General features: G+C 44.7%; 1 protein-coding gene across 3 annotated transcripts in view; it reads right to left on the reverse strand.

Annotated features, from left to right (window-relative positions):
- LOC119967148 (pleckstrin homology domain interacting protein) overlaps positions 1-14,445 on the reverse strand; it is a 322,696-nt gene that overhangs the window by 265,733 nt on the left and 42,518 nt on the right. For all 3 annotated transcript variants that reach the window (XM_038799297.1, XM_038799295.1, XM_038799294.1), the window contains exon 7: positions 2,097-2,257. In XM_038799297.1, coding sequence (XP_038655225.1) covers positions 2,097-2,257 — 161 coding nt within the window. The remainder of the gene's footprint in view (positions 1-2,096; positions 2,258-14,445) is intronic.

A 14,445-nucleotide genomic window follows, 5' to 3' on the forward strand; every position in this document is an offset into this window, starting at 1 on the left:
TTTCCTTCAGGCAATAATTTGTGAAAGCAAAAGAAACCACAAAATCCTCACAGCACAAAAAAAGGAAGCAAAAATAAAACGCCAGCAAGCCTCTGGCAACTTTATCCGGAACTGCACAAGCAGTGTAACTGAGAGCACTAACAGTCTGATTTCAATTCCAAATCCTCAAAGGTATTTCATTAATATTATGTTTTACATGCATAAGCAACGATAACCACAGGCAATCATAATCAGTGCTTTGTATTTTTAAATAAAATGTAGCATCATTGGTGTCGTCTAAGAGCAGCACGGTAGCACAGTGGTTATCACAGTTGCTTCACAGCTCCAGGGTCCCAGGTTCGATTCCCGGCTTGGGTCACTGTCTGTGCAGAGTCTGAACGTTCTCCCCATGTCTGCGTGGGTTTTCTCCGGGTGCTCCGGTTTCCCCCCACAGTCCAAAGGTGTGCAGGTTGGGTGGATTGGCCATGATAAATTGCCCTTAGTGTCCAAAAAAGGTTAGCTGGGGTTACTGGGTTGCGGGGATAGGGTGGAGGCGTGGGCCTGAGTAGGGTGTTCTTTCCAAAAGCCAGTGCAGACTCGATGGGCCAAATGGCCTCCTTCTGCACTGTAAATTCTGTGATTCTATGATTCTTTTTATTCTTTCGGGGATGTGGACGTCACTGGCAAGTCCAGCATTTGTTGCCCACCTCTAACTGCTCTTGAAATGAGTGGTTTTCTCGGCCATTTCAGAGGGTAGTTGAGATTCATAGAAACATATATGGAAACACACATAGAAAATAGAAGCAGGAGGAGGCCATTCGGCCCTACGAGACTGCTCTGCCATTCATCATAGCTGATCATCAAGCTCAATACCCTGATCCCGCCTTCCCCCCATAGCCCTCACCAATGTCCTATACAATCGTAGTAAAACATACCGATTCCTATACTCAAATCCTCTCCCTATGAAGGCCAACATACCATTTGCCTGTTTTACTGCCTGTACCTGCGCACTTACTTTCAGTGACTGATACACGAGGACACCAAGGCCTCACTGAGTACCCATCTCTCTCAATTTATACCTATTCAAATAATAATCTGCCTTCCTATTTTTATTACCAAAGTGGATAACCTCACATTTATCCACGTTATGCTCCATCTGCCATGCATATGTCCACTCAGCCAGTCCAAACCCCGCTAAAGAATCTCTGCATCTTCTGCACAGTTCACCTTCCCACCCAACTTTGTATCATTTACAAATGTGGAAATACTACATTTAGTTCCCTCATCCAACTCATTAATATATAATGTGAAGAATTGGAGTCTTAGCACAGATCCTTGCGGTACCCCACGAACCACTGCATGCCGATCGGAATAAGACTAATTATTCCAACTTTTTGCTTCCTGTCTGCTAACCAGCTTTCTTTTTTAAAATAAATTTAGAGTACCAAGTTCATTTTTTCCAATTAAGGGGCAATTTTAGCGGGACCAATCCACCTACCCTGCATATCTTTGGGTTGTGGGGGCGAAACCCATGCAAACACGGAAAGAATGTGCAAACTCCACAAGGACAGTGACCCAGAGCCGGGATTGAACCTGGGATGCTCGGCGCCGTGAGGCAGCAATTCTAACCACTGCGCCACCGTACTTCCTCCAACCAGCTTTCTATCCATATCAAGATACTACCTGCAATCCTATGGCCTTTAACTTTACGTAGTAGTCAAACTATATTGCTTTGGGTCTGGAGTCATATATAGGCCAGGACCAGTGAGGATGGGAGATTCCTTTCATTAAAGGAAATTAGTTTAAGAATGCATGCCTATGCTCTTACTTCCTATAACCTGATTCTAAGTTTTTTTTATAGCACTGAATAGTTTTTACTTCAATTATTTTTCCCCAAAAGTATGTCATGGAGCACAACTGTTACTCTTTAATAAAAATACAAATCTTAGTGTCTAATCTACAGCTCTTCTATGAGGAAAAGACCACCACTGCAAGTTAACGGGAAACTTTAAAATTGGCAGTGTTAAAACAAACGTTTAAAACAATATTTAACTTTGTAATAGATGGGAAAAATGTGTAAAATATTCCAAAGTGGAAAGGTTTTTTTAAAAACTCACAGTAAATATTCTCCTCCCTGTTCGATCAAAAGTAACACAGTAAACAGATGATAGGTGCCCCAGAATTCTCTTGTGCATCTTCATATGTAGATATACAGCAGTAGGAACAAGCTGACTGAGTCGCAGGCTCCCGGTAAGCTGCCGTGCCCGAATAGTGTCCACTGCAAATAAGAAGAAAGTTTATGATATGCAAGTTGCAGGAGATGCGGTCTTAAACATAATGCACGCTGTAAAGCAGAAAACAAAATGAGTATCATGGCGCATTATTTAACAATTAGCGATGGCTCCAGTTAAGCATGAAACCATTCCAGCCCTTAAGAAAGGGAGTGTGCATCAAATTGAAGCACAGAATTCAAGCTTTGTGTTTTACGTTCAGCTTCAAGCTCCTGTGATAAAATAGAACCCCCACACCACTGAGATTAAAGCAGTGTTCTTTGTGTGGTCTCTGCAGGAATATCAATATTGAGATGTTTTTTTAGATTCAAACAACATGACAAGAATGAAAGAATCCGGCAATCCACTCTTAAACCTATCTATTAATATCCGATAGCACTGCAACAGCAAACATTTCAGGGAGCGACAGACGTACAGTCGTTTCCAGTGATGTTACCATTTCACAATTCATTACAAAATAGTAACAACAATGATGTAGATAACTGCATCATCAGTTTGACTCACAACTACAAGACCTTTGACTTGAATCAATTGTGAGTAACATGCACATTCTAGCATGCTGTGTAGGGTAAGAATTCCTTGCCTCAGTAGAATTTTCTATTGCAATAAATGAGAGGAGAGGGAAGTAATTGGAGTACAAAGAGACAAGAAAGTTCCGGGAATTATGAATGAACGTATATGATACAAAATTAGAATTTGATGATAGTGTCATTAAAGTTGTCATAGTCCCAGCTGGTGGCGACTTAACTTGAGGATCACCACACCTCAGGTGAGGGGCAAGGTTGAAAAGGCGTGGCCTTCATGAATAACCTCAGCCGGTACGAGAATTAAACCCGCGCTGCTGGCCTCGCTCTGAATCACAAACCAGCTGTCCAACCAACTGAGCTAAACATTAGTGACAGTATGCCAACAACTGTGCACCATATATGTACTAGTTTAGCTCAGTTGGCTGGACAGCTGGTTTGTGATGCAGAACAAGGCCATCAGCGTGGGTTCAATTCCCGTACCGGCTGAGGTCATTCATGAAGGCCCTCCTTCTCAACCTTGCCCCTTGCCTGAGGTGTGGTGATCCTCAGGTTAAACCACCACAGGTCAGTTTTCCCCCTTCCCCCGAAAGGGAAAGGCAGCCTCTGACCATCTGGGACAATGGAGACTTTACTTTATGTATGCATCTCATTATACAGTTTTATTTAAACATTTTATTTTGTTCAAAGTTTCCCCTCAAGAATGCAAATCTTGACTTTGGAAGGGTCAGTGTTAACATTTCAACTATTCTCAGCAGCTTTTCTTTTAAAAGAATTTTCTTTATTTAAAAAAAACACGTTAAACATCATACATTGTTGGTGCCCTCATTTTCCCATTTGTGAAATTTGTTCTCACTATAAAGAAATACAAAACCTGTTTTTTTGTCAAGTAAAATGGAAAAGAACTACAACCATTAGTGAAAATAATTATCAACGCTCAGCCCTCTACCCACCCCCATTATTTGGCCTCTATTCTCCCTTCCCCAGAATATCCACAATATTCACTCAAAATAAAAAATAAACAATGCAACATGTGTGTTATATCCCGACCAGAGGCTAAGGGATCTGCAACCTCAAGGAGTTCCTGTGGCCTCACCCGAGTACAATCTCCCTAGATGGGGGGGCACCACCGCCTTAAGCCAGGGGCCTCCGGGACGTTAAAACCCTGGCCAACAAGAACCTTCAAGGTGTATATAATAGGTATAATAAACTGGAGTTATCTTACAGTCATCGCTTCCGAGTGGTCGCTTGCCTGGGACTTTACACTGTGGATATTTGTGTACAAACTATCAACATTGCTCTTTTGTCTTCACTCAGAGAGTTGAACTAATTAAGCAGATGATCTTCTATGTACATATGAATACAGAGTAATGCATCTTGATCAATAAGTCCATATACAAGTCCTTGTTTGAAGGTCCATCAGCAAATGCAGAAGAGAAAAAGAATCCAAGTGCTAATTCCCTGAAAACCCCCATCTCAACATGAAAGTGTTGTACTGCCGACACATTCTGGAATATACAAGTCAGTAATATGTTACCTTAAATATCTCTGCAATATTCTTTGTAGTTATGGGCATACTACAAACAACTCTAGTATCATTCCTTCACTGTTACTGGATCAAAAACTTGGAACAGCATCTACCTTTTTAACAGCAATGTGGGTGGACTGTCACTAGATGTACTGCAGTGGTTCAGGAAGGCAGCTCACTAACACCTTCTCAAGGGCATTTATGGATGGGCAACAAGTGCTGGCTTAGACAATAATGCTCACATCCCATGAAAGGATAAGCAGAAGTTTGCATGTACGGCATTGCTACCAATGAATTTGCCTCCCCCACCACTGCAGCTACAGTTCATAGTATCTTATGTTGACAGCACAGCTGTTTTGCCTCCCCCAAGGCCACATGGACAAGAGCAGCAGCATCACAAATACTGCATTAGAAGCCACATTCTTCATCGCTGCTGGTCATAAGCTCAAAGGTCCCTACTCTACAACATTACAGAAGCATGTACATCACAACAGCACAATGCCTCTCCACAATTAGGGATGGCCATTAAATATGGGTTTGCTTGCATTGCCACATTCAAAGAGCAGATATGAAAACGGTAGACGTCAAATACATGGAATGGCCACAGAAATCAACAAGGGTGAGTCTGGCATTTTGGGCTTTAAGTTCTGAGATGCATAGGGATAATTCTGTTTTCATTGGGTATTGAAGATGGTTTTATTTTTGCATTGCTAACATGGCCAGCACCTGCTGCCCATGCCTAATTGTGTATAAGGTGGTGATGAGCTGCCTTCTTGAGCCACTGCAGTTCATCTCATGTAGGTACACTCACAGTGCTGTTAAGGGAGGGATATCCAGGGTGGCACGGTGGCGCAGTGGTTAGCACTGCTGCCTCATGGCACCGAGGACCCAGGTTCTATCCCAGCCCAGGTCGCTGTCCATGTGGAGTTTGCACATTCTCCATATCTGCGTGATTCTCACCCCACAACCCAGGAAGATCATGATTCTCGCATGCCCCCAGGGATTCTCTGACCCGGCACGGGGTCGGAGAATCCCGGCCAGGATATGCGCCGACGTTCGGAACGCGATCTTCCCGGGCCCTCCCCGATGATGCAATCAGGTTCACGCAAAGGAAGTGGGCTAACACGATTAAGATTAATTAGAATCCATTAGCAACTACTTTGCAGGGTTAGCGTTGCATCTTCTTCGAACAAACATAGAACATACAGTGCAGGAGGTCATTCGGGCCATCGAATCTCCATCGACCCACTTAAGCCCTCACTTCAAGGTGGTAGGCTAGCAATTTAAATATTTTAATAAGGTAAGCGGCCAACTCTGATTCAACCCACTTTGCAGGCTTTGTTATGGATTGGCAGGTTTCCCAGGCCTCAGGAAAACCAGCAGCTCAAGTGAGTCAAGGGCAACCTTAGGGAGAAATTCACAGCATTGCTGGTGGGTCAAAACTATGAATGCTTCCCCCCAACACACCACAGCACCACCAAATTCTCCTGGATCAGATTCACCTACTCCAGTAAAAGCCCATTGTGTTAGGGATCAGACACCGATGGTGAGGGATAGTGTAGAAGGGAGGGGTTTAGATTTTTGGACCACTGGTATCAGTTTTGGAAAAGGAGGAAGCTGTGTAGAAAAGATGGGCTTCACCTGAGCCGAAATGGACCCAATCTCCTGGCTGAGAGAGTAAATAGTGTAGTGGGGGTGGATTTAAACTTGTAAGACAGGGGAGTGGGTTGACTAATGAGCCTAGTTTTAGATTAACCAGTGAGGGCAAAAGAGAGATGAGAAATAGGAAAAGGAAGTGAGAGAAGGCTTGAGTGTTGACAGTGAACAAAGAAATGGTCACCTTCCAAATGGCAAGAAAGAATAAAGGCAGGGTTAAATTGTATGTATGTAAATGCACTGAGTACAGTGAATAAAATTGGGGAATTGGAAGCAGAAATTGCTCTAGGGGCATACGACATAGTAGCATTGACAGAAACATGACTCAAGCCAGCACAGGACTGGATACTTATCATCCCAGGTTATAAAGTAGGAAGAGAATGGGTAAAAAGGGAGGAGGTGTAGTCCAAGATAGTATCACAGCTCTTGAACGAGATGCAGTTCATGAATTAGAATCTATATGGTTCAAGGTGAGAAATAGGAACGGAGCGGAGACCTTGTTTGGTATTTATTATGGACGTCCAAATAGTGAGGAGGAAGTGAAAGAGAGCATTTGTAGGCAGTATGCACACAAATATTTGAAGGTAGTAGGACAAAGCGAGAAGGCTGTTAAAGAAAAGTATGCAGAATGTTTGACTTTGCAAACAGAGGGGCAAATTGCACAAAAGCAAGCAGGTTTTAACCTGCAATTCAAGCTGATGACTTGTCAACTAATTTTTCCTCCTTCCTTTCACTGTTCTGTGTTATCGCCTGCAACTAAAATCGTACGGCATTGGTCCACTTGACTGTCTGCACCACCTATAAAAAAAAAGCATGCAAGCTTGTCTGCACTGCTATATCACAGGAAATAATAATAATAATCGCTTATTGTCACAAGTAGGCTTCGATGAAGTTACTGCGAAAAGCCCCTAGTCGCCACATTCTGGCTCCTGTTCGGGGAGGCTGGTACGGGAATTGAACCCGCGCTGCATTGTTCTGCATTACAAGCCAGCTGTTTATCCCACTGTGCTAAACCAGCCCCCAAGGATGGCATATGCAAAGTGATCAGCTGTAGATAACACCTGATAAGATATGAGAACATTAAAATTTAATAATTAAAGTACATTTTTAAGATGATAGAATATAGTGCCTCATCACACTCAGGATAGCCCAGAAGTGTCTAATTAATCAGATTTGAAATGCCATTTTGAACAAATGCAACAAAAAGAACAGCAGTATTCCATGAACAACAGAGGTAAATGATCAGTTACATGTTTTTGTTTGTTGGTTCGCTTGCGAGGTGGTCCAGTGAAATGTTGACCAGGTCATCGAGAAAAGGCAGATGAGTCCTTGGTTTTGACACCACCAACAGTGAAACATTATTGCCAGTATTGCACTAGAGCGTCAGTCTGTATATCGGCAGCTAAATAAACCTAATCCTCAAATGTTTATTTCTTGACTTTAATAGAAACTAAGGAAACCCTGAATTGCAGTTTAAAATGTTTGTGCAGTGCAGCCCAGTTTGCATTTGATAGTCAGTAGTTGTACAGTTAATCTGGTTTTAAGATGAATCAAGTGACAATGTCTGCTGACAACAATGGCTCACTGCAGAAATGCAGTTTGAACATTTTCAAACCAACAACAAACAATAACTTGTATTTATAGAGCCCCATTAATTAAATAAAATGTCCCAAAATACTTCACAGGAATGTTTATATTAGAGCAGATATCCAAAAGGTTGTTCAAAGATGTAGTTTTAAGGAAAGTCATAAAAGAAGAGAGAGGGGTAGGGAAGCAGTGAGGCTAAGGGACAGAATCCCAGAACTTGGGTCCTTAGCAGCTGGAGGCAATCCGGGATGCTCAAGAGGTCAGAGCTGCAGAGGCACAGGTATCTCAGAGGATTGTGATGCTGGAGGAGATTAGATAGATAGGGACAGGTGAATTCACAGCACAGTGGTGTCACTTTGAGCGGCACGCTAGCACAGTGGTTAGCACTGTTGTTTCACAGCACCAGGGTCCCGGGTTCGATTCCCAGCTTGGGTCACTGTCTGTGCGGAGTCTGCACGTTCTCCCCGTGTCTGCGTGGGTTTCCTCCGGGTGCTCCGGTTTCTTCCCACAAGTCCCGAAAGACATGCTGTTAGGTGAATTGGACATTATGAATTCTCCCTCGGTGTACCCGAACAGGCGCTGCAATGTGGCGACTAGAGGTTTTTCACGGTAACTTCATTGCAGTGTTAATGTAAGCCGACTTGTGACAATAAAGATTATTATTCATTATTATTCATTTAGCGATTCCACTCAGGAAGCCATCAGTACAACTGCTGTAGGAAATGGAAATGTCAGACTGGGACAGTAGAGGGTGCTGTTCTGAAGTCAGGGTTACGGCATACAGCTAAACACAGAGAGAATTTTACTTTGCATTTGCTATTCATCTTCTGGCCTGAAAGTAAGTAATATCAGGTGCTTAAAATGAGAAAGCATTCGACTCTGCAGCAGTAGCATTCCTTACATGGATGAGTAGAGAAACTTACTAAATAAAAAGAGAGAGTTCAAAGCTGTTGTTCTCTTTGTGCTGCCTCTCACAACGAGCTGCAAACAAAGTTCACCTTGAAACAGCCAACAGCCCAAATTTTATAAGGAAAATTGAACGACGATGTAGATCAAAAGCAAAATCCTCGGAACAGTTTATGTTAAATATTTGTGCTACCTTATTGACACACAAACCTTTTCAGCTCAAAAAATTTTCATTTTAGTATGGTGTTGACATTTGCTTGAAGAGGTGATCAGCTTTTCAAGAATTTTCTCAGCTCAGTTCCCTTCACAATCTAATATGCTTCTGCATGAGGAACTCTTTTAAAAAAAAAAAATTGTCTCCACTTCACTTCTTTAGTGCCTCAACATCACACAACGTCAACTAAAGGTAGACAAACAGCCCACTTAGAATTTCTGCCAGAGTCAATCTAAACAAAAGCTGGAAGTCTTGTGAATGCAGTCCAGGGCAGCACAGTAGCACAAGTGGCTAGCACTGTGGCTTCAAAGCGCCAGGGACCCAGGTTCGATTCCCAGTTTGGGTCACTGTCTGTGCGGAGTCTGCACCTTCTCCCCATGTCTGCGTGGGTTTCCTCCGCGTGCTCCGGTTTCCTCTCACAGTCCAAAGACATGCAGGTTAGGTGGATTGGCCATGATAAATTGCCCTTAGTGTCCAAAAAGGTGAGAAGGGCTTATTGGGTTACGGGGATACGAAGGAAGTGATGGCTTAATGTGGGTCGATGCAGACTCGATGGGCTGAATGGCCTCCTTCTGCACTGTACGTTCTGTGTTCTACGTTCAGGATGAGGCTCTCCCCAATTTTCCCTCCTTCTGTGTCAAGTAGCAGCAGTCACCCAAGGTGGAAATAATGCACATGGTCACAAACAGTGGGTAACCAAAGCAGGATTTTTTAAAAACATTTTCTACTCACGAACTCACCAAAGGAAAACACATATGTGGCATCTAAACAATCTACAGAATCCTGACATATTGGTATCATAGTGTCTTCTTTTGTGTATCAGTAGGATAAGGATGAAAACAACGGGTTTTATTTACCGGGGAATAGCAGAGACCCATTTTGGGCGCGTTTAGTAGTGTGTTTCTTGGCGCTATGACCCAGCAATAAACTGGACTCTGGTCTGTTTTTGGCCTCGGTGAGGAACACTCTGCCGAAGTTGCAATTACCTTCATGTGTTAGGGTGGCACTGCCAATGTGCCCAGGTGCCAGCGGGAGTGTCGAGGCACCACCCTACCAAGAGCCCAACCAAGCGGGAGTCCCCCCAGGTGCCATTATGCTTGGTCCACATTTGTGTAGACCAGAGCTAATCGGCACCATGGCACGGTGCGGGTGTTCGATCCTAGGCCTTGGAAGAATACGGCGCATGAATATGTGAGAGCATAACTGCTCACTTAAATATGCAAATCTGGATCCCACCCAATGAGAGCTCGATCTATCACGTGAGGCGTCCTGAGCATCACTAATCTCGCAAGAGGCCTCTTGCCTCGTAGAATCCTGAGTCAGCGTGAGGGGCCGTCAATCGAGCCTAACATTTCCTATTTGCCGCTCATCCTCCCTGAAATTAAAGTTCCTGATGCAATGGCCCATTTCGGCCAGTAACAGTCACTGACAACAGAGACGTTGTCTGCTGGACATTGTCTGCAGCTGGCACACCAGGCTCCCGACCGCTGGGACCACACTTGGCCCGTGCCGTGAGAAACTCGGCCAATCGGAAGCGGAGCATCGCGGGTGAGCCGGCTGATGACGAGCCAACGGTGTTGCGACTGCGCGCGGCCCGCGTCCCGACGACGCTGATTTGGAGGGGGCAAAGCATCGCGAACCAGCGCCTGTCTCCATTCCAGCATCGGGAGCCATTCTCCGCCTGATCACCGTTCTCAGTTTCGGCATCAAGCCACAGAAAATTCCACCCAGTCAGTTTCTCTCAGTGAATGCTGGACAGAAGGATGTTGATGAGGAGAGAGTAGAATTTTCTTCTCCATTTCATTTGTGCAATTAAGAACTGAAGAATATTCTGTCATAGATTTGGACCTTTGAGGAAACTGGAGGAAGAATTTGTACAGTGGCCACTCAGCCCATCGAGTCTGCACCCACCCTCTGAAACAGCACTCTACCCAAGCCCACTCCCCCACCCGATCCCATAACCCCACAGTCTCATCTAACCTATACATCGCTGGAGACTAAGAGGCAATTTAGCATAGCTAATCCACCTTACCTGCACATCTTTGGAATGTGGGAGGAACCCAGCGCTGACACTGGGCAAAAGTGCAAACTCCACATAGTCACCCAAGGCCGGGTCCCTGGTGCTGTGAGGCACAGTGCTAACCACTGTGTCACCATGCCGCAATTTGAAAGATTTCTCTATGTGCACATAATGTTCAGGTACACATTCAGTCAGCATGGCACGCAATTGAAAAATTGACACTGAAGGCATATTTGAGGAGAATGGGGTAATTCAACCTTGTCAAAGAGGACTGGCATAATTCCTGAGCCAGCCGGGGAGGTCCATCGGATTTCAGTGAGTCCCAGGCCACGAGAACCATGTTCACAGTCTCAAGGATCACAAAGTTAGATGCTACCATTGACATGGTAACCACCAACCATTTATATGCCCCTCATTCCAGTCAAAGTGCTATGCCTGTGGGAAAGCCGATCATATCCAGACATCAGGCGGGAGGAAACAGTAATGTTTGAGGTCATGGTAAAGCTCCAGGTCATAGCCCTGCTCCAGGTTGAGGTGGTGGTGGATCTAAAACTAGTAAGAAGTCATACAACACCAGGTTAAAGTCCAACAGGTTTGTTTCAAATCACAAGCTTTCGGAGCACTGCTCCTTCCTCAGGTGAATAAGACTTCTTACTGTGCTCACCCCAGTCCAACGCCGGCATCTCCACATCAGATCTAAAGCCAGATCAAGAGTCCAGGAATCCTTAAATGTGCTTATGAGCAGAAGTTGATGATGTCGAGCATGAAGATCAAAAGTTGTACTCAAGTCAGAGAGTAAGAAAAACAGCATGTGGAAGATGAGAGTAAAAGGATTGACGATATAATTCCAGCACCCATGGTAAAAATGAGGTCGGAGATTCACAACTTACATTCTCCATTAATACAGCTGCAGTTGGGTATGCTGTCTTGGAAGGAGATTACAAGAAGTCTCGAAGTCACATTCTCTTGCACAAAACTGATGTGAAACTGACCAGTTATTCCAATAACAGTATTCCAGAGTTAGGTGATGTTAATGTTAGGGTGGAATACACGAAGGGGCTGGTTTAGCACAGGGTTAAATAGCTGGCTTTTAAAGCAGACCAAGGCAGGCCAGCAGCGAGGGTTCAATTCTCGTACCAGCCTCCCCGAACAGGCACCGGAATGTGGCGACTAGGGGCTTTTCACAGTAACTTCATAGGAAGCCTACTTGTGACAATAAGCGATTTTCGTTTCACTTAATTTCATCCTATTGCTTGCCATTGGTAGGAGTAAGAGGAAACAAAGCCTCCTAGCTGGGAAGACACCAATAAGAAAATACAGTTAAACTGGGCCGAGCTATCCACAGTCGAAATCTGTAAGAGTGCATCGGTCATTGAGGAAGTGTTAAGAGAGCACAAATAATCTCTGACCAAATTACAAAATTAGGTATCACAAGGCTGATGTCAAGATAAAGCACAATGTACAGCCGACATTTTGGAAGACTAGATCAGTGCCTTATAATAATAATAATCTTTATCAATGCCACAAGTAGGCTGACATTAACACTGCAATGAAGTTACTGTGAAACTCCCCTAGTCGCCACACTCTGGCGTCTGTTCGGGTACACTGAGGGAGAAGTCAGAATGTCCAATTCATCTAACAGCACGTCTTTCAGGACTTGTGGGAGGAAACTGGAGGAAACACATGCAGACATGGAGAACGTGAAGACTCTGCACAGACAGTGACCCAAGCCAGGAATCGAACCCGGGTCCCTGGCACTGTATACATAGAATTTACAGTGCAGAAAGAGACCATTCGGCCCATCGAGTCTGCACCGGCTCTTGGAAAGAGCACCCTACCCAAGGCCAACACGTCCACCCTATCCCCATAACCCAGTAACCCCACCCAACACTAAGAGCAATTTTGGACACTAAGGGCAATTTATCATGGCCAATCCACCTAACCTGCACATCTTTGAAATGTGGGAGGAAACCCACTCACACACAGGGAGGATGTGCAGACTCCACACAGACAGTGACCGAAGCCGGAATCGAACCAGGGACCCTGGAGCTGTGAAGCAATTATGCTATCCACAATGCTACCGTGCTGCCTATGGAAAGTTAGAAGCAATAAATAATACACTAGATAGATTAGAAAGAAAAGGGCAATTAAGAAAGTGCAGAGTAGTGAACAGACTGCACCTATTGTGGTAGTTTAAAAAGCAAATGGGCTTGTTTGGATTTGTGGAGATTATAAGCAAAAGGTAAATATGGTGATCGAGAAAGATACTTACCCACTTGCCTACCAGTAAAGATTAGTTTTCTAATTTCGTCAATAGAAAGATATTCAGAAAGATAGATTTGCCAAATGCATACTTGCAATTAGAAGTAACTGACAAGAGCAAGGCAATGTTACCGATTCAAACGCAAAAGAGTCACACCAGTTTGAAAGATTACCATTTGGGGTTTCTACTGCTCCCCCAGTGTTCCCCTGAGCATCATAGATCAGGTACTAAATGGGATGAAAGGAGTCTGTTGAGTCTTAGCTGACATTCCAATGAGCAGGAAGACAGAGAAAGAGAACATTGTACGGTTGAACAAATTCCTAGATTGACCTCAAGAGCATGGCATCAAAACTAACCGCATTTTAGAGCTGGAGCTGTGGGTGGATTCGCTGTGGGAGCATCAGTGATGCTGAGCAGGTCGTGGATAGCAGGTTCAGTGAGGTGGTCACATCGCAGGTGAGGATTGAACAGGCAGAAAGGGCATGGGTGACCATCTGGCAAAGTAGAGGAAGGCAGGTAATGTCCTCTGTGGCCATCACCCTTTCTAACAGACATACCGTTTTGTATACTGTTGGAGGAGATGACTGTGTAGGGGAAAGCAGTGGCTGCCATCTTCATGGCAAGATGGGGGAGTCTGCTGCATATAAGAGGGGAATAGGAAGAATGTCAGGGCGATAGTGGCAGGAGATTCAATTGTAAGGGGACAGGCAGGCATTTATGTACCTGCAAAGAGACTCCAGATTGGTATGTTGCCTCCCCGATGTCAGGGTCAGGGATGTCACTGAACGGCTGCAGGGTATACTGCAAGGGGGGGGGGGCGGCAAACTGACAGATATCATGGTACATTTTATACAAAAAAGGCAGAAAAGGGGATGAGGTTCTGAAAGCAGAATTTAGGGAGCTTGGAAGTAGATTAAAAGACAGGACCCAGAAGGTAGTAATGCCGGGATTACTTCCAGTGCTAATGAGTATGGAAATAGGAAATTAGTCAAGATGAATGTCATAGATCATAGAATTTACAGTGCAGTAGGAGGCCATTCGGCCCATCGAGTCTGCACCGGCTCTTGGAAAGAGCTCCCTACCCAAGGTCAACACATCCACCCTATCCCCATAACCCAGTAACCCCACTCAACACTAAGGGCAATTTTGGACACTAAGGGCAATTTAGCATGGCCAATCCACTTAACCTGCACATCTTTGGACAGTGGGAGGAAACCGGAGCACCTGGAGGAAACCCACGCACGCACGGGGAGGATGTGCAGACTCTGCACAGACAGTAACCCAAGCCGGGAATTGAGCCTGGGACCCTGGAGCTGTGAAGCAATTGTGCTATCCACAATGCTACCGTGCTGTATGGTTGAAGAAATGGTACAGGAGGGAGGGACAGCTTTAGATTTCTGGGACATTGGGACCATTTTGGGGGACAGTGGGACCTGTACAAGGCGGCCAGTTTGTACCTGAACCAAAATGGGACGAG

Source organism: Scyliorhinus canicula, chromosome 6 (genome assembly GCF_902713615.1).
Source record: "Scyliorhinus canicula chromosome 6, sScyCan1.1, whole genome shotgun sequence".
Lineage (NCBI taxonomy): Eukaryota > Metazoa > Chordata > Chondrichthyes > Carcharhiniformes > Scyliorhinidae > Scyliorhinus > Scyliorhinus canicula.